At 42.0% G+C, this 20,946-nt stretch overlaps 1 protein-coding gene across 8 annotated transcripts in view; it reads right to left on the bottom strand.

The window, feature by feature from the left end:
• The window catches only part of KSR1 (kinase suppressor of ras 1), a 178,897-nt gene that overhangs the window by 73,998 nt on the left and 83,953 nt on the right, over positions 1-20,946 (bottom strand). For 4 of the 8 annotated variants that reach the window (XM_039341390.1, XM_039341398.1, XM_039341416.1 and 1 more), the window contains exon 2: positions 15,036-15,176. Coding sequence is in view for 4 of the 8 variants with exons in the window: in XM_039341379.1 (XP_039197313.1) it covers positions 4,783-4,899 (117 nt within the window). In the remaining 4 variants the exon portion in view is untranslated. Of the gene's footprint in view, positions 1-4,782; positions 5,923-15,035; positions 15,177-20,946 lie in introns of those variants that run through there. The other 4 variants (XM_039341379.1, XM_039341359.1, XM_039341374.1 and 1 more) reach the window with 4 other exon arrangements.

Below are 20,946 nucleotides of genomic sequence, written 5' to 3'. Positions count from 1 at the left end.
TCAAAGGTGTCTTTAAGTGTCCTGTCCTAGGAGCGAACACCAGTACTGACCATGCATCTCATGTAAGACTGATGGGTTGGTTTCCTTTTACCAACAATTCAGAAATTACTGGCTAAAAAAAAAAACATGATGTAAATCAGTATTTCTCAAACTTGGCAACTTTAAGGCGTGTGGACTTCAACTCCCAAAATTCCCCAGCCAAAATTTGCTTTGCTGGCTGGGGGGATTCTAGTAATTGAAGTCCACATGCCTTGAAGTTGCCAAGGTTGAGAAACGCTGATATAAATAAAAGAAGATCTAAACCTCACTTATCAAATTTAATAAGAAGGTCACTGGAAGGAGAAGGAAACGAGACAAATATTTCCAAACTAACATTTAACACTGAAGTCTGATGAAGTTTCTTATCAGAGAAGGGACAGGGGGACAATGCTAAATGTGATGTTTTTGATACCTGCCATTCCCCCAAATTATTTCACTTCCTTCTTCTTCTTCTTCTTGTGCCATCTCCGTTACCGGACATTGGTGATCATGTTCGCGATCCTGTTTTTATCAGCAGTCGCACGAAAAAGTGCTGCTGAGTTTTGTCCAAACCAGTCCCTTAGACTTTGAAGCCATGATCTTCTTCTTTTGCCTGGACCTCATTTGCCTTCAATCCTTCCCTGGAGGATTAAATGGAGTATGCCGTATTTTTCTGGGTGTCGCATCACATATCTGATATATTCTAATTTTCCTTTTTTAATTGTTTTGATGATTTCCCTTGGCTTTCCCAGGTGGCTTATCCCCTCCTCATTTCTGATCTTGTCAACCCAGCTTATATGTAACAGCCACCTGTAAATCCACATTTCAAATGCTTCTCGTCTCTTCAGGTGGCCTTATGTCAGAGACCAACTCTCTACTCCATAGAGCAGGATAGAAAAAATATAGCATCTGATAAGGCTGATTTTCAGTCTCAGACTTATGTCATGACTGCAGAAGACCTTCCAACCATTGCAATTTCCCCAATGAATCCAGCTATGAAATACCAAAAATAAAGGGGAAGACATATTGAAGAATTAACTTGTGTGTGTGTGTGTGTGAGAGAGAGAGGGGGGGAGGGAGGGAGGGAGGGAGGGAGAGAGAAAGAGAGAGAGAGAGAGGGAGGGAGGGAGGGAGGGAGAAAGAGAGAGAGAGGGAGGGGGAGAGAGAGAGAGAGAGAGAGAGAGAGAATATCTAGGGAAGGATCAGAAGAGACATCGGAAGATAAAATAATCGGGGTTTTTTTTTTTTTGCATTATTTGCTTCCTTGCTCAATCTTGTTTTGTTAATCAAAATCTCAACAGAAGATTGCAAGGATGGAGTTTCAGATAAAACTGTGTTATAGAATAAGCAGAGGATAGAACAGCTTTGAAGGGGAAAAAAAAATCAGTTTTACCATCTAAAGAACTTCTCCTCCCCCTCCCCCCATTCCTTCGGTCTAAAATTAGCTAATTGTGCCACTGAATCTACAGCACTTGATTTGCTTCAAGTCTGTATTTAACATTTCACAAGTATGAATAGAACTAGCCTAGGGGAAAAAAATATGCCCGTTTTCCAAGTGATAAGCCCAGTTAGGGGATAGCAGGCTGATTATAAAACACTTGAAACTGGATCTATTAATAGATGGTTTATTAGTGATTTGTTTTTATGGGCAGTCCTCCAATTATTACACAATTGGGACCATAGCTGGATTCCCCCATTGACTATGCTTCTTGGTTGAAGTGCCCAAATTTTGATCACATGATCATGGGAATGCTGCGATGGTCGTTAAGTACGAGGACCAATTATAAGTAACTTAGCAATCGAACATTTTCAGTGCAGCTGTAACTTTTATTGTTTGCTAAACAAATGGTTGTAAGTCAAGGACTACCTAGAGTTGTACAGACAGTCCTCGATTTATGACCACAAATGAGCCCAAATTTTCTGTTGCTAAGTGAAACATTTGTTAAGTGAATTTTGCCCCATTTTGCGACCTTTCAAGCCAGAGTTGCTAAGTGAATGACTGCAGTTGTTAAATTAGTATCCCAGTTGTTAAGTGAAACCGGCTTCTCCATTGACTTTGCTTGTCAGAGGATCGCAACAGGGGATCACATGATCCTGGGACACAGCAAAGGTCATAAATATGAACCAATTGCCAAACATCTGAATTTTTGTCTCATGACTACAGGGATGGTGCAAAGGTTGTAACTCTGAAAACTGGTCATAAGTTACTTTTTTTTTACTGCAGTTGTAATTTTGAACAGTCGCTAAATGAACTGTTGTAAGTCAAAGACTACCTGTTGATCATTCATCAGTGGTGAGAGGCCACAGGAAATCCCAAGTTGTAAGCCAGACTGGAAAGTCAAAAGCCCATCCAAGGAGAACCCGGTGTCAAGCACTCCTCTGCTGCTGGCTAAAAAATACAGATGGTCCTCAATTTATGACCGGCCACTTAGCCACTATTTGAAGTTATGATGGATATCCCACAGCTGCTTACAACTCAATTTTGAAATGACAGCTGCACCCCCCTCATGGTCACATGATCACATATTGGGTGCTCACCTTTAGGGCCATTTACAGCATCCCATGGTCACATAATCTTAATTTGTTTTTACTTTTTTTTTTTTTTGGTTTCTGATATTTATTTTCAGTTTCCAGCAAAAAAAAAAAAAAAAACACCCATTGGGTAAAACAGATTCACTTAACAACTCTAACATATGCTTAGCGACCACCTGCAAAAAATGCCCCAAAATTTGTACCAGTCACACAGTGGCCTGTCTAATAACCGCAATGCCTTATCACTGTAATTCCAGTCACGATTAGGGTCATAAGTTAAGGTCTGCCTATAGTTCCAAAAACATGTATAACACATGTATAGCAAGATTAATAGTGCTTAGAAGACTTATATACCGTTTCATAGTGCTTTACAGCCTTCTCTAAGCGGTTTACAAAGTCAGCATATTGTCCCCAGTGATCTGGCTCCTCATTTTACTGACCTCAAAAGGATGGAAGTCTGAGTCAAGCTTGAGCTGGTCAGCATCAAATTCTTGGCAGTGGGCAGAGTTAGCCTCAACTTACAACTATTAGTTTAGTGGCTGTTTTAAGTTACAACAGCACTGAAAAAAGTGCCTTGTGACCGTTTTTCACACTTGTGACAGTTGCAGCACCCCAATGGACATGTGATCAGCCTTGGCATCTGACTCATATTTATGACGGTTGCAGTGTCCCAGGATCACATGATCACCTTTTGCAGCCTTCTGACAAGCAAAGTCAATGGGGAAGCCAGATTCACTTAACAACCGTGTTACTGATTTAACAACTGCAGCAATTCACTTAACAACCTTGGCAAGAAAGGTCGTAAAATGGGGCAAAACTCACTTAACAGCTGTCTCAATTAGCAACAGAAATTTTGGGCTCAATTGCGATTGTAGGTCAAGGACTACCTGTACTGCATTCTAACCAGTGTGCCACCAACAGGTTCTATATATGTTTCGGTCTCTGTTAAAAACCTGACCCAATTGCTGAGGGAAAAGCCAGTTTTATAGCCTTCCGGAAGGCCAGCAATTTTGCCCACAACAACCCTGTGAGGTAGACAAAACTGAGAGAGTGTAGGTATTACATCTGTGGGCCAGCTCCCTCTTATTTTAATCCTAAAGCGATCTTATGAAGTAAGCTGACTTGAGAGAAACTGATCGATCCAAAATCCCACAACAATGAGCTCCGCTTTTTAAAATCCTTCGTTATATATTTTTTTAAAAAACTAGCAGTATAAGCTTGCTACTTATGTCTCCTGAAGAAAAGAAATGAAGATTCCTCTGTGGTGCTGAGGGAGTTTCCCTTAGATTATTGAGATAAGATGAATTAAAACCGAGGTCCTAACCCCGCTATATAGGATTTTAGTCAGTCCCTGTTTGAAATACTGGATCCAGTTCTGGAGACCTCACTTTAAAAAGATATTGATAAGATTTTGTCCAGAGATGGGGTACAAAATGATGCAAGGCCTGAGGGACAAAATATATTAGGAGAGATTGGAGGAACTGAATACATACAACCTGGAGGACAATACATATTGGACATTGGACTGGTTGTCCAATCTCTTCTTAAAAGTCTCCAGTGATGGAGCACCCAAAACATCTGAAGCAAGCTGTTCTACTGATTAATTGTTCTAATTGTCAAGACATTTACCCTTATTTCTTGGTTCTCTCCTTGATTAGTTTCCATCCATTGCTTCTTGTCTTGCCTTTGGGTGTATTGGAGAATAGCTTCACTCCCTCTTCATTGTGGCAGCCCCTGAGATATTGGAACACTGCTATCATGTCCCCCCTCGTCCTTCTCTTTGTTAAACTAGACATATTCAATTCCAGCAACTGTTCTTCCTACGTTTTAGCTCCCAGTCCCCTAATAGCAATAACGATACACTTAGACATATACACTGCTTCTCCTCTTACTTCACAGAAATGACTTCACAAAAACTGTAGCAGAAACTTGGAATCAACTTCCAGCGGAGGTAATGGGTCAATTATCAGTAACTGAGTTTAAACATACTTGAGATAAAGACATGCCCATCATCCAACAAAAAAAATTAAAAATAAAATTAAAAAAATATATAGATATAAAACAAACTCAAAGGGCAGACTCAAACTCAATGGACCACTAGGTCTTTTTCTGCCATCACTTTTCTATGTTTCTCTCTTCTTGCTACCAGCCATCACCTTCACCACTATTCCACTCTATTCATAGAGAGCTGGAGGAATAGAAGGATGAACAGATTTTGGTGGTTTCACCTACCTCAAGAACAGCAAAATCTGGGCAGAGAAGGTCTCTCACACTCCGCAGCATGACGGGCTGAGTGTCCTTCGTGCTCGCAGGAACTTTCCCAGTGGCCCAGTTCCATAAACACTCCATTGTTCAAACTGCAATCTCTCCCCCAAACTAAAGGATCTGACAGCCAGTCATTAGCCTCACTTTAAACATAGGCTTTCCAGATTTAAAATGGAAAGAAAGAAAGAACCGACGTAGGAAAGCAAGCCGCTGTTCGAACAGGGCAGAATTTTCCCACCCCTGAAACCAGGAGCTGCTTGGAAAACATCGGCCTCGGAAAGACAAGCCGCTCTGGGATCTGCGGAGTCAGCAGATATTTTAAATTGTAGTCAACCGGCTATTTATGAAAAAAGGGGGGATGGTCTGGGGCTTTCCAACCTGTCTGGAAGATTTATTTTTGGAACTGGCTGAGCAGAAAGGGAACAAAAAAGCATCCCGATGCTGGAAAAAATAAAAGAGCAGAGCAAACGCAAAAAAGGGCTGATGGTCTGGAAAGCAGCTCTCTTTGCACTTTCCCAGCTGAAGATGATGATGTTATTCATTCGGCTGAGTCCAACTTTTGGAAATTCTACGGGCCAAGTTTCTCCACTTCTTCCTTGCACTTTTGAATTTTTCTATGCTCTGGCCGGTGTCAGCTTTGATGCTGTCCAGCTACCGTGTTCTTTTACTGCTTGGTTTCCTTTTACCGCTAAATCTTCCAAACATAATTGCTTTCTCCAGTGAATTCCCCCCACATGACGTGGCAAACTAAGTGAGACACCGTTTAGTGGTTTTGCCTTCTAGTGACATGTCTGGTCTTCTGAACCTGCTCTCGGGGATATTTGCAAGAGGGTCTGCACTGTTAGTTAAAGAAGTGGAGATTGACCCGGAGCAAACACTGACTGGACATGGGTGGCGAAAGTCCTTCCCTGAGAAACGGGACGCCCCAAAACTATGACCAGTACCCAAGGCCCACAGCAGCGCTCAGCTGCTTGCTTCAAATGTGGAAAGGAGGGGAATCGCACAGCCGAGTGCAGAGCCAGCCATGCAGGGAAGAAACCAACTCTTGAGCCCACAAAGAAACCCACCAAGCCACCGCCATGGACCTGGGAAATGGCCCTAGAGGGAGTACAAGTCGTAGATGTCTCTGGACATTCTTAGTCATCCAGGTCATGGTTGTCCCAATGCAGATGGACTGCTGAATCTTGTCCAACCAATCCAGGACAAGATTGAGCTGTCCACCTGCATTTAAAAGACAAAGGCCACTCTTTGGAAGACAGCAAAGTCCACATTTTGGGCAGAGAGAATGGTTGGTTTGAAAGAGGGGTCAAAGAGACCACCTATGTCAACACTGAACAGCCCTCTCTCAACAGAGGGGGAGGGATCCAACATCAACTATCTCCAGTCTACAACGCTGTCCTTTCAGCAGTTCCAAGAAGGCTCCACACCCATTTGCACCACTCAGGAGTTCCTGAGGAGACAAACAAACCTCCACATGGCCTCAATGACTTTCTAAAAGAAGGCAAATGACCAGCTGTCTTCAAGGAGTATGGATCCTTCCATTCCCCACCATCCAGTCAAGAGCTGAAGAAGCTTCTTGGATGAGAAGCGAAACGTCTTCAAAGAAAAACAAGAAAGTCCAATCGCCTCCTGAAAAAACACCTTTGGGCAAGTCATAGAGTTCTCCCCACCCTCCATGGGTGGCGACGGAACTCTGACCAACCCAGCGGAGGGCCCTGGAAAAACCCGATACCAACTCCGATGGGAGATAGCTAAAGAGACCAGTGTGAAGACACACAGAGCTTTCTAAAACGGACATGCATAGAAAATGGGTCAAAAGTAAAAAAAGAAAAAAGCAGTCAAGAAATATGCTGCAGACCAACACTTAGAAAGCCTTGGAAAAAGATACTCAGATGTGACTATGCCCTCAAATATCAGAAATGTGCAAGTCATGGTTTTCCCTGTAATGTTCTCTGAAAAAGAAAGTTGGACTTTGAAGGAGCAGGATGGGAAGAGTACAGGTAGTCCTCGACTTAAAAAGGTTTGTTTAGTGACTGTTCAAAGTTACAACAGCACTGAAAAAAGTGACTTGTGACCATTTTTCACACAACCGTTGCGGCAGCCCCATGGTCAAGTGATCAAAATCCAGAACTTGGCAACTGATATATATAATTAGTTAATTTGGTAAACAGTGTGTTGTCTGGGTTTCTATTCACAAACAATCAATAACAACTAGTTTCTATAATTCCATAATCCACATAGTAGCTTTCCTTGATTTTCTCCTCTTCCAATAATATTCTCATTTATCAACCTGAAATTAGTACATTTCTTAGTATTTTAAAAGATAACAATTGAATATAAACATTTTTCTAGTATTTCTGCACGTATTGCTAACTTAATAACTGCAGTGATTCACTTAACAACTGTAGCAAGAAAGGTCATAAAATGGGGCAAAACTGACTTAGCATCTGTCTTGCTTAGCAACGGAAAGTTTGGGCTCAATCGTGGTCTTAAGTTGAGGACTACCTGTATTGAGGCCTTTGAACTTTGGTGTTGGAGAAGACTCCATGGACCGCATTATGGACAGTCAAGAAAACAAACCGATAGATCATTGAACAAATGTAATGGAATGTGGGAAGACCTTGGGAGACAGTAAGGCTGATGTCAGCCTCCTAAAATAGTCCAGACAGGAAGCGTCCCCAGAACTAAATATATTTTAGAGTAAGTTTGCATTAACAGAAACTTGCAACTCTGAAAATACTTTTCTCCTCTGTTGTCTTTCCAGCCCAAGATACTACAAGGGGTCCCTTCTGAGATTTTTGCCAGGACCGTATTCCTGTTGGCGGGTCTGAGTTGCCTTTTATCAGCGCGTTCCCCAGAATCATTCCCATTACAACAGATCAACCCAGAGTACTCAGTTGAGGTACAAAAGTTCTACCTCAAATTATTCTATTTTGGACACATTAGGCAAAGACCCAACTCTCTGAAGAGGTGAAAGGAAAAAACATACAAACCAGAATGACCAGCCACAAGGTTGATGGATTCAGTTACAGCACAGTGGGTACACCATTAGAAGACTCAAAATATCTGGATAACAACAACAACAATAATAACAACAACAACAACAACAATAAAGTTGGAAGGGATCTTGGAGGTCATCTAGTCCAACCTCCTGCTCAGGCAGGAAACCCTATACCATTTCAGACAAATGGCTGTCCAGTCTCTTCTTAAAAACTTCCAGTGTACTTTTTGGATTAAGATTTGGTGGAATATTCAAAAGGTTTTTAAAAGAAAGATAAAGTTTACTCCGCAATTATTTTTGTTGGGTATTATTGTAGATTTTGATGTTAAAGAAATTAGTTTGATGTTGAATCTTATAACAACTGCAAGAATATTAGTGGGGCAATATTGGAAGAAAAACTCACTGCCTACCTTGGAAGAATGGATACTTAAGGTGTCTAATTTAGCAGAAATGGCGAAAATCTCCGCCTATTTGAAGGATCAATCATTTACTCCAAATTGTAGCCTCTTTACCTTGAAAGCCCCTCTGTGGGTCACAATGGTCTGAGCTATAGCAGCATCATCATCAACAGGCAGCTGTTGATATGCCTGAGCTAGGTCAAGCTTTGCAAAAACACACCCCCCCCCCTTGAGGGAGGCCAGGATATGACTGACCACAGGAACAGGATAGGCATGTTGCTGCAATGCCTTATTCAGGGTGCATTTGTAATCAGCACAGATGCGAATGTCCCCATTTGCCTTGAGAGGCGTGACAATGGGGGTCTCCCAGGGACTGGAGTCAACAGGTTCTAGAACTCCTTGTTGGATCAGTTTGTCCAACTCAGTGTCAATTTTACTCTTTAAAGCAAAAGGGACCCTTCTTGCTTTAATTCTAATGGGAGTGACAGTGGGGTCTAGCTTTAATGACACAGGGGGTCCTTTGAATGTGCCCAGCTGGGGGCTGAAAACATCTGCAAATTCTTTGCAGACTTCCTATAGGTCGAGTGTTTGTAGGCTGTTGAGCCCTGTGACGTGTATCCCCAAGGCCTCAAACCAATCGAGTCCTATGAGACTCGTTCGTTCACCCTCCACTACTAATAGGTCTAGTGGACCCTCAAAATCCTTATACTGTACGTTAAGGGTGGCCTCCCCCTTAACACACACTCTGTAGTTTTGAAAGTCTGTTAACACAATGTCAGAAGGCCTCAGCTTGGCCTGAATTCCACTGCCGGAACAAATCTTCCTAAATGTATGCATAGAAATGATCGAAAGTGCAGACCCTGTGTCCAGTTCCATAGTCAATGGAACCCCTTGTAGCTTCACCTTAAGTGACAGCTTTTTCTTCATGGGCTTGTGTGTGCCTGTCCTATAGATGCTTCTTCGCGAAGCGCAAAAACCCACCCTGTTCTGGCTGGGAACCCTGGTACCTTTCAGGCGCAATTCTTCCTGAGGTTGTACCTTTTGACAGCCCAGGCACACAGCTGCAATGTGTCCTTGCTTTCCGCACGCCCTGCAGATAGCGGAGCAAAACTTGCAGTCGGTTCTCTTGTGGCGACCTCCACAACCGATGCACTTGGGGAGCGCTGAAAAGCTTCCTTTTTGTTTCCCTTCCTTTGTGGGGTGGAGACGGTCCACTTCCTCATCAGGATCCTCCTCAGAGTTCCTTTGGACTTCTTCCTGGTGCACGGACGCAGCATCTGGACTGCTTCTGATCGGCCGCATGTTCTTGATGGCGCTGCCCGCTGCTTCTTCTGCGGAGATCTCTCTCAAGGCATCTTGGAAAGACAAGTCCTCCTTGGCAAAAAGTCTCTGTTGTAACTCTCTATGCCTTAGTCCGCATACGAATCTGTCCCTCAGTCGTTCTTCGAGGTCCTTGAACTCGCAATGTTTGGCGGCTTTCCTCAATGCGGCGATGTACTCCTTGGCCGGTTCTCCGGGTCGTTGATCCCTCTGCTCGAAGGTGTGGCGCCACGCGATGACGGACATCTTAGGCTGGAAGTGCTCCTTCAGTAGCTTCTTTAGATCTGCGTAGCTGACAGACTCTAGAGGAACAGGTGCTGCAAGGTTCTCAGCGATTTCGAATGCGTCTTGACCGCAAACGCACAGCAGGGTGGCAGCCTTTAAACTATCTTCCCTTACTTGGTTCACTTTGAGGTAGTTTTCCACCCTGGCTACGTAGGACTCCCACCTCTCTGGATGTGAGACGTCGAATTCCGAAAGCCTTCCAATTTTTGCCATTTTTGTAGAAGGAAGGGTCTATCAGCCAGCCTACCCCCGAATGCATGCTGGATGGGCAGGTAGCTGCCGAGTCAACGCCGTTCCTTCCGCTCAGGACTCACTCGGGTAAGCTTACACCTTTTCATTGATGTAAGGCAATCCCATCCTCGTCGCCAGTGTTGAGTCCTTCGCGAAATGGCAAGACACGAGAAGCAGTTGTAGTTCTCAGGAACTCTTTATTCTTTAGTTCAGGTTACAGTTGGAAGACGCCAGCAACGCCCAAAACTCCTGGCCTCTTATATATGCCATTCCCGGGTCAATCTGCAACTTTTGGCGCACCAGCACTTGCGCATGCGCACAAGCCTGGCGACAGCCTGTCTGGTCCCGGGCAACTTGCACCTGCCCGGGACCGTTTGCAATGCCCCGAGCCTGCTTGCACAGGCTCAGGACATAACAAGTTCCCAAATGGTTGTAAGTTGAGGACCACCTCTATGGTCACTAAGAACAGACCTCAACTTGAGAGCACATAATCAATCCATCAATTGAAAAAAGGGCATGTAAACAAAGACGGATACAAGAAAATGACCAGAAATTGTAGAGATTGAGCTGAGGCCTGCAAGAAATGTCTCAAACAACAACAACAATTATCAGTTACAGAAGGAAAGGCAAAGAGATTTTAGAAAGGGGTACATTGGTAATGGATGACAGCAAGAAGGCAGAGTGCGGTAGCTCACATTTTTAATCTCTCTTTTCTGAGGAGAAATGAAACTGTGGTTGGCCATTGTTGTGTGCCTAGTGGGAGGAGCTGCAGCTCAGAACGCATAAAAGAACTCTTAGCTAATTTAATCAAATGCCCGTCTTGAGGGCCAGATGGTTACATCATAGTGTACTGAAGGAACTAGCAGAAATGCTAGCTGTAATCTTTGTGAAAGAACTTGCAAAAATAACCTAGAAGGAGTGCAAACACATTAGCAGAAGGAGTCAGAAAGATCTAGACAGACTTCAACCATGTGCTAAAAAGAATGAAATTACTAAAAGGAAATATAAAATTCTCCACCAGGGAAGGGTTACCCAGCTGCTTTCATTCCTAGGATAGGATTCGAACTCACAGTCTCCTGGTTTCTGAACCAGCCTCTTTAACCAGTAGACCAGTGGTCCCCAACTCCCCAGGCCATAGCCCACTACCGGGCCTTGAGCCTATCAGAACCGGGCTGCAGAAGTGGCAGGCAAGCACATGTGTGTAGGCGTGCATCCCTCTTACATGAGCAGTGGGTGAGCGCATGTGCGCATGCTCCATTTGCACGAGCAGCGGGAACGGAATGATCCCTTCTGTCTCCCCCCCCCCCACTGGTCCACAAAGGCTGAAAGGTTGGGAAACTCTGTGCTAGATCAAACCAGCTAATCTAAACTAAACTAGCAAATTAGTCACAGAAGCATAGCAGTAAACTGACAGCCATCTACAGATACCAAAACACCTAGCGTTCCCTTTGGTGAGATGGGCAGCTATATAAATTTGATCAATAAATACATGATTAATAAATCAAAAGATTACTGCATACCAAAGGACCTAACTTGTTTTCTATTTTTCAGAGACTATGAATAAAATCTATAGGGAGGTTAAGAGGAATTTCCCAGTAGTAGGAGCTATTAACAGCCGAATACACTGCCTCATGAAGTATGTTCACTCAGCTGAAGTTTTCAGAGCCTGGATCTGCACTGAAGGGAAGTTAAACTAGATGATGTCTCAGGTTGTTTCTAATGAAAATTAGTCTACATGTGATTTGTTGCCAATTATCACATCTGTAAAGTCCAGTATGACTCTACTGAAGATTCACACACAAGTTCCTTAAGATGTTGTGCAAACCTAACCAACTATGTTTTATTCAGCAAACCACAATTAACAAGCCATGGCTCAGCATGCTATGCAAACTAAATCTAAACCTCACTGCTTAAAAGAAGTGTATTCTTTTAAAACAGGGGTCTCCAAACTTGGCAACTTTAAGACTTGTGGACTTCAACTCCCAGAATTCTGGCTGAGGAATTCTGGGAGTTGGAGTCCGCAAGGCTTAAAGTTGCCAAATTTGAAGACCACTGTTTTAAAAATTTAAAACAGCAATTCTGAGAAAGGAGGGCAAATGAGGATTTCTTAATATGCTGAAGCTGGCAAAAGCCTTGTTACTGGACAAGGCAATCATCCTTGAGACACTGGAAGTGTGACTAGCTGCATTTTCTGTGAAATATTGGTGGCGGATGTAAGGCACAACTCGAATTAAGTACTGTGCAGTAATTTTTGATTTATGACCACAATTAGGACCAGAATGTCTGTTGCGATGTGATGCGATTGTTGAATGAACCCAATTTTATGGCATTTTTACCACAGTAATTAAGCTCCTCCCACTAACTTTGCTTGTTGAAAGCTTCTGGAAAAATCACTTGCCTCCACAGGCTTGAAGGGCTAGAAACTTGCTATTTTCCTCCCAACACAAAAGCAGACATTCATGAGTTAAATTCCCCAGCTATCAGCCACTTTTTCTGGCAGTTGTAAAATAAACACAAGGATTAGATCTTAAGAGTTCGGGAAAATGTGTTGCTAAACAAGTTTACTTTTTCCCCTAGTGGAAAGTTGAGCAGGGAAATTAGTTAGACATGATAACATCTCACACATTCTGCTGATGTGTGTCTTTTACTTGAAAACCCAGGAAGAAGTCAACAAAATTGTGCAAAAGCTGTCAGACCTCATCTCACAAAAGGAAGGGCTGACATGAAATACAATGCATGACCGATGAATAGATATCTTTCCTGCTGTGCTTTTCCAAATAAAGGGAGACCTGGGATAGGCAACTGGAAAAAATACCTTGCAGCGAATGCTTGTGTGCATTCCAACACTCTTTTCCAACACCCTTTTCATGTCAACACCTTTCAAACCACTCTGGGGGGGGGGGAACCCACAAAGTTTCCTCTTTAGAAAGAAGTTATGGTGTAAAACCTAGTTGGAGGGAAAATTACACTAACAGCTGCCAGAAAATCCTGCAGAGTTTTGGTGAGGTTGAAAAGCAAACTCATTCTATGGACAACGAACTCTGGAGATTATGTATTGAGGAAGAAACTATGTCACAAAAACAGACAACCAAAAAAGAATCAAACCTCCCCACAAAAGGCATAAGAAATCAGGGCATTATGCACTGAATACCTTTCTGCACAAATAGAAAAATGATAGTCCTCAGCTTATAAACACTATTGGGACCAGAATTTTTGCATTAGAATAGAATAGAATAATAACTTTATTGTCACTTTGAATGTACACTAATTGGCATACATTAAAATGAAATTTTGTTTCATACAGTTCTCAAAGGGTCACCACCTCCAATGTACACTACATAAATATAACATAAATAAATAAATAAATAAATACAGAATTATGCATATACCCACATATATTATATGACACAGAGAGACAACACAGTCTAGTTCTGGTTATGTATACATGTGCATGGCGAGAAAAATGAATCTTGCGAGTTTACCAGATGGATGGCATAAATTTAGAGTCATTGAGGCCACCTGGAGGTTTACCTGTGTCCTCAAGGTCACCTGAGTGGTGCAAATGGGTGTGAAGCCTTCTTGGAACTGCTGAAAGGACCGTGTTGTAGACTGGAGATAGATGATGTCGTATCCCATAACTCTGTTATTCTATTATTCTATTGCTGAGCAAGGCAGTTGTTAAGTGAGCTGTGCTCAATTTTACAAACTTTTTTCCCATGGTTGTTAAGTGATTCACTGCAGTTGTTAAGTGAATCACATGGTCATTAAATGAATCTGGCTTCTCCCATTGACTTTGCTTGTCGGAAGCTGGCTGGGAAAGTCAGAAATAGTGATCATGTGATTCTGGGATAGTGCAACTATCATAAATTCCTGCTGGTTGCCAAGTTCCCAAATTCTAATCACATGGCCATGAGAGTACTGCAATGGTTGTAAGTGTGAGGAACAGTCATAAATAAACTTTTTTCGGCCCTATTGTAATTTCAAATAGCCGCTAAATAAGTGGCTATAAGTGGAGGGCTACCTGTATAGCAATTGCAACAAAATTAAAGTTCTTAAAGCCTCCAGCTTGCCTCCAGAAATCATAGGCGCTCCATCACTGGAGGTTTTTAAGAAGAGACTAGACCAGTGGTTCTCAACCTGTGGGTCGGGACCCCATTTGGGGTCGAACGACCATTTCACGGGGGTCGCCAAACAAGGCTGTCTGCCATTTTTTCCCCCTTTTCTTTGGTCACGCCCCTGGCACCCGGTGATGTATAAGTGGTTGGGGGTCACCACAACATGGGGAACTGTTTTATGGGGTCGCGGCATTAGAAAGGTTGAGAACCACTGGACTAGACAGTCACCTGTCTGAGACGGTATAGGTTCTCCTGCTCAAGCAGGGGGCTGGACTAGAAGACAGAGAAGAGCAACAAAGATGATTAGGGGACTGGAGGCTAAAACATATAAGGAACGGTTGCTAGAATTGGGTATGTCTAGTTTAACGAAGAGAAGGACAAGGGGGGACATGATAGCAGTATTCCAATATCTCAGGGGCTGCCATAAAGAAGAGGGAATTAAGCTATTTTCCAAAGCACCTGAAGGCAGGACAAGAAGCAACGGGTGGAAACTCATCAAGGAGAGAAGCAACCTAGAACTAAGGAGAAACTTCCTGACAGTGAGAACAATTAATCAGTGGAACAGCTTGCCTCCAGAAGCAGTAAATGCTCCAACACTGGAAGTTTTTAAGAAGAGACTGGACAGCCATTTGTCCGAAATGGTGTAGGGTTTCCTGCCCGAGCAGGGGGTTGGACTAGATGACCTCCAAGGTCCCTTCCAACTTTACTACTACTATTATTATTATTATTACCTCCAAGGTCCCTTCCAGCTCTATTCTATTCTAAAGAGAGAGTAATACTAAATAAAAAATAGGAAGTCACCTATATCCATTAACCACAACAATTATTCAGTTATACCCATGAGAAAACCATGGACTTGGTTTGCCTTACCAGGATGACGTCCTTCCGCAGGTTAACAAGATATAACCAGTCGCTAAGCCTGGGATAGCTGTTCAGCTCCACCGTCCTGTCATTTAAAGGGATGCTAAGCTTGCACTGTAACTGGATACCAATATAACGGACCAGTTTCACCTGTGGAAGGAGGAGAGAAAGATTAAAATGGCTCCAAGAAGTGAGTCCAAAAGAGCAAAATGGGAAGGAACGGGCACGGATTTCATCACATTCACAAACTGAAATTAGGCGGCCTTTCAGTGTGGCTCTTCTGCCAAGGGTTAGCAATGCATCAAGGTATTTTATCACAGTCCCCTTGCTTGGGGATCAATGTTCAGCCTCCGTGTCTATGGAGATTCTCAGTCATCCAGGTCATGGTTGTCCCAAAGGTGCTTTTTCAAGAGGCAACTAGACTTCCTTGTTTTTCTTTGAAGACCCTCTGAAACAGGGGTTCTCAACCTTGGCAACTTTAAGACTTGTGGACTTCAACTCCCAGAATTCCTCAGCCAGCTGGCTGAGGAATTCTGGGAGTTGAAGTCCACAAGTCTTAAAGTTGCCAAGGTTGAGAACCCCTGCAAAAAGAATGCAAATGACCAGCTGTCTGCAAGGAATATAAATCCTTCCATTCCCCACCATCCAGTCAGAGCTGAAGAAGCTTCTTGGATGAGAAGCGAAAGATCTTCAAAGAAAAACAAGAAAGTCCAGTTGCCTCCTGAAAAAGCACCTTTGGGGCTCAGCCTCAGTGTTCCGCATACATAAAATGGGAATAATTGCATTTTTATAACTTGGGGGGGGGGAAACGTAAGTGGTGTTACATTCCTTCTTGTCAAGACAAAAAACATGTGATCTAGTTGGGTTTCTTCATGTTATTTTCCTTCAAAACTTGTTTTTGCTTTCTCACCCTCTCATCTCCCTTTTCCTATCTTAGCTTTTAAGCAAATATAATTACCAGGCCCTTCCGACTACCTACAGTTTCAACTCTACAATGTGATCACTTGACTTAGGACCATGGTGGCGAACCTATGGCCCGCATGCCACAGGTGGCACGCAGAGCCCTCTCTGTGGGCATAGGTACCGTTGCCCCAGTCCTAGGCCTTCAGCTGGGTTTTATAAAACCTTTTCGCTTTTTTGCCACCGTGTGCAAAAAAAAAAAAAAAGATTCAATCAATCAATCAATTTCAACTTCTCAAGGAAAAAAAAAGATCTTGCAAAGTTGGAACTGATTGATCGAACTTTTTAGTCCCACCCAGTCTGCTGTTACCACTGCAGCCATACCCACCCAATGTGCCACGCCCATCCGGCACCCGACCATACATGTGGGTTTTGGCTTGCAGTTTGGGCACTCTGTCTCTAAAAGGTTCGCCATCACTGACTTAGGAGATGCTGCTAAGGAAAGCTGCATCTTTATTGATAACAGGGGCAGATAAATTTTCTCCTGGTTCAGTAAAATTAATCAAAATATTATAAATATATTTGTGGGTATGTTTATACACAAATACTAGTGTATATGCACGCACACACTAAGTAACACTTTAACAAGTAACTAGCTTAAGATCAAAACCTCTATAACAATTTTGATATGAGTTGTAGTGGTTTCTTTTCAATGCTGTACTCAATTTTGGATGAAAAAGCAATATAATTTTATAATATTACCAACTGAATTGTAACTAATATTTTTTCTATTCTCAGTATTCTGTTTAAATACAATATTAATAACTTTTAAACACATATACAATCAACATATAGAAACAACACAAATGTACTAAGATTTATAATATAATAAAAAGGGGGAAATAAGTAAGGTATCCTGCCTTGATTGGATTTCCTGAGATCAGGACTAGGAATAAAGTACTGTACAGGTAGTCTTCAACTAATGATCACAATTGGGACCGGAATGTCTGTCACTAAGTAAGGTGATTAAGTGAGTTATGCCTAATTTTACAAACGTTTTTGCCATGGTCGTTAAACGAATCACATGTTTGTTAAATGGCTTCCCCCACTGACTTTGCTTGTTGGAAGCTCCCCGAGAAGGTTGTAAATAGTAGTCACATGATCTCTAGGATGCTGCAATCATTGGAAATATATGTTGGTTGCAAAGTGCATGAATCTGATGTGATATAGGGATATTATGACAGTCATAAGTGCGAGGTTCGGTCCTAGGTCACTTTTTCAGCACCACTGTAACTTTGAATAATTGCTAAACATATGTCGAGGAATATTTGTACCTCCTAATGTTGGAGGAATTAAAGCCTACAACATTGGGAAAGCAGCAAGCTGAGATAAGATGCCTCTAACTAGGCATCTGTTGGTTTGTTCTGTGATTTTAGAAGCCATCTTAGTCCATAAGACTCTGGGCAACTTCTAAGGTTAAAGGCAGAAAAACAATAAGACAATTAAAGCTCAGACTACAAGCATTGGGAAGATAACAATACTGTATCAGAGGAAATTCTACAGGGGCTCAGCATCCACCCTAACCAAGGTCTGTTGAAGGAACAAAGGTTTTCAGGCTGCCTTGGAACATCATCAGGGTAGAAGCCACACAAATGTCTGGAGGGATACAGAGGGCAGGTTTTGCAGCAGGGAAGAGATGATGATAATGTTGGTTTCCAATCTTGCAAGGTTAATTACAATTATTATCTTTCATTCTAGAGCAGTGTTTCTCAACCTTGACAATTTTAAGGCATGTGGACTTCAACTCCCAGAATTCCACAGCCAGCAATGCTGGCTGTGGAATTCTGGGAGCTGAAGTCCACATGCCTTAAAATTGTCAAGGTTGAGAAACACTGTTCTAGAGACTGGGAGAGAGAGAGAGAAAGAAAGCACCTGCGAGAGTATGTGGCAGTGTTTAAGGGTATCTAGTTAGGTGACCTTGAATCATGGCTAACCCCTGGTGAAGATCTAAACCAGGGGTCTTCAAACTTGGCCCTTTTATGACTTGTGGACGTCAATTCCCAGAATTCCTCAGTCAGGCACACTGGCTGAGGAATTCTGGGAATTGAAGTCCACAAGTCATAAAAGGGCGAAGTTTGAAGACCACTGATCTAAACAAATGCCCTACACATCGCAGTGTTTTTCAACCTTGACAAATTTAAGATGTCCCAATGTAGGCCTGCTGAGATGAAGTCATCCATTTTAAAGTTGCCACGGCTGAGGAATACTATTCTATCTGTTGCAGTTCCAGGATGTTCCAATGATAATCCTTACACTGTCTTCCCTTCTAACTTCACTCAACCTTACCAAGCATACTCAGTTTTGCTAGCTCATTATCTCTTTGCATGACATGTCCAAAGAATGTGAGGCTTTTCCTTCTCAATTGTCACCTCCATGATGCCATCAGCTTTTGGCTGGCCCACCACCAACTGACAACCATCTCCAGATTTAAACTTTGAGGGCATCTAACTTCTTTCTTTTTGCTTTTTCTCAATGTGTAAAGTAAAATCTTGAAATCAACTATTGTGATTTATTAAGCTTCCATGTTTGTGCAACTCAAGATGGCACACATAATGCTTCCTTCTACTATTTTCCATACAGCAACAATCTTAATAAGGTTTAGAAAAAGGAGCTAGCCCAAAGTTACCCTGTCAGCTTAAGGAAGAACTAGGATTGGGTTTTTTTAGTCCAACATTGTGCCATTATAGTAAACTAGCTTTCTGATCTTCGTTGTTTATAAAAAAGACCAGATGAGAATCCTATACAGGAAGTCCTTGACTTACGATCATATTGGAGCCTGTCCATTATGGTAGTAAGCCATAAAGATCATAAAGTAGCTAAGCCATGTAAACAAGCTGATTTTATGACCTTTTTAGCAGTGTCATTAAGCAATGCTGTGGTTGTTAAGCAAACAACCAAACCCATTTTTCACAAAGGGTCATTTTTGCCAAAGGCTAGAAGTAAATGCCAGTTTGGGGCAAAAATGTCATAAACCAACGTCACATAAATGTGGACCTATTGCCAAGCGCCTGAAATGCATCATGGGAGGGCCACAGAACCTCAGAACTGGGCTATAAATTCTATAAAACATGAATATAGTTTTATAACTGTATGGCAAGATGGTCAGCCGATAGATAGATAGATAGATAGATAGATAGATAGATAGATAGATAGATAGATAGATAGATAGATAGATAGATAGATAGATAGATAGATGGGGGGAGGGTCCATTGAAGATTACCTGTAATATTGTAAGATTATTAGCCTCAATCCAATTTATGTCATAGGTTCTCAATATTTCTAGTATTTTTTTAACATGGAAACTTTTCTATTCACTATCCTTTGCAACTTTCCTTAATGTAGGCTGTTAAAAAGTTTTTTTTTTTAATTAACATCAGGAGCATCCACAGGGATGATTAAAAAAAAAAAAAGAGGTCAATTGAGACTACAACACTGAAGCTCCACCCCCTTTAATGTATGACATATTGAAAAGGGGACAGCCCTATGTATGTGGGGTCACTGATACCATTTTGACTTTTTTGGAGCAGTTTTATAGACACACCTGTCTAACCTGGTTTTTAAAATCAAATTTTCCTAAATGAATCCCTTTGTGTATAAAATTTTGACTTGATAGAGGTTGACAGCCCAAACCTTTGCACAAACATAAAATAGGAAGGGAGGGAGGGAGGGAGGGAGGGAGGGAGGAAGGAAGGAAGGAAGGAAGGAAGGAAGGAAGGAAGGAAGGAAGGAAGGAAGGAAAGGAGGGATAAAGAAATGGCTTCTGTTTTTCTTGACAGAGATTATACGTAATTACATTTATATTTTGCCTTCTGTCTCTCAAATTACATCTTAATTTCATTCTTTGCATATGCTAACCTTTCTGATTTTCAAACTCATAAATCACATGCTTATTTTTCTCTTTTTTCAGCAAAAAACCCATAAAGGACCAACTCATAACTTTTTCTCATGGCTTTTGCACTATGTCAGCTTAGGAAAAAAACAAGTTGCATAGTCATATCTAAAATCAAATACTCTTCCCCCGGGGCAATTAGAAAACAGTTCTGAAATGACAAGCTACAAATATCTTCTTTGTTTGATAAATAACATGCTCAACCTTTCCTATGCCTATGGCCATAAAGTTTTTCCCGTGCTGTTTTCCCAGTAATTTCAGCAAGAAAAACACACAGCTCTCTAGGCCAGAATAAATGTGTCAGGCATTAAAATGTTATAAGACCACTTTTATTTTGTTTGTGGAAAAAAGTTTCAGTTGCCCTAAAGGAAGTTTGAAAAAAAAAACATGCAGAGACCTTCTCAGTTTTTCTCTTTTTCGTGAACTAATTCTTTTTTCCTCCTTTTTCTTTTCTACATGGGTATCTCTTTCCCTACCCCTCCCAAATCAATTAGAGGAAAACTATCTATAGGTGGCTTGAATCAAATTTCTATCGTCTGGATGGACTTACCCACAATTCTCTTTGTTGCCTGCCTGCCTGCCTGCTAAGTCCAATTCCAACAATATATGGAATCATTCACAAGTGATACTTTATGACATCCTGGAAATCTAGAATCTCCAGTTAAAATAATCCAGCATGGTCTTGGTTCATCTGAAACAACTAAGAGAGTTGGATCTGGTTACTAATGGGTTGAAACTAGGAATGCAGTAGTGGCCAAAATTGTGGAAATCTTTTGGGAAAAGTGTACAGTAGAAATGCCACCTTTGGTTAAGTTTCCACCAATTTTTCTTCTAATTTCTTTATAACTGTAGCCTTGTTCACTTAATAATATTATTTAACATCACTTTCTGGGCAACCAGTCAACTCTTTACACCAGTGGTTCTCAACCTGTGGGTCGGGACCCCATTTGGGGTCGAACGACCATTTCATGGGGGTCGCCAAACAAGGCTGTCCGCCATTTTTTCCCCTTTTCTTTGGCCACGCCCCTGGCACCCAGTGATGTATAAGTGGGGAACTGTATTATGGGGTCG

Source organism: Crotalus tigris, unplaced genomic scaffold (genome assembly GCF_016545835.1).
Source record: "Crotalus tigris isolate CLP2741 ecotype Arizona unplaced genomic scaffold, ASM1654583v1 scf7180000017550.10884619, whole genome shotgun sequence".
Classification (NCBI taxonomy): Eukaryota; Metazoa; Chordata; class Lepidosauria; order Squamata; family Viperidae; genus Crotalus; species Crotalus tigris.
Note: the sequence above shows the minus strand (reverse complement) of the source record. Positions and strands in the feature narration are given on the sequence as shown.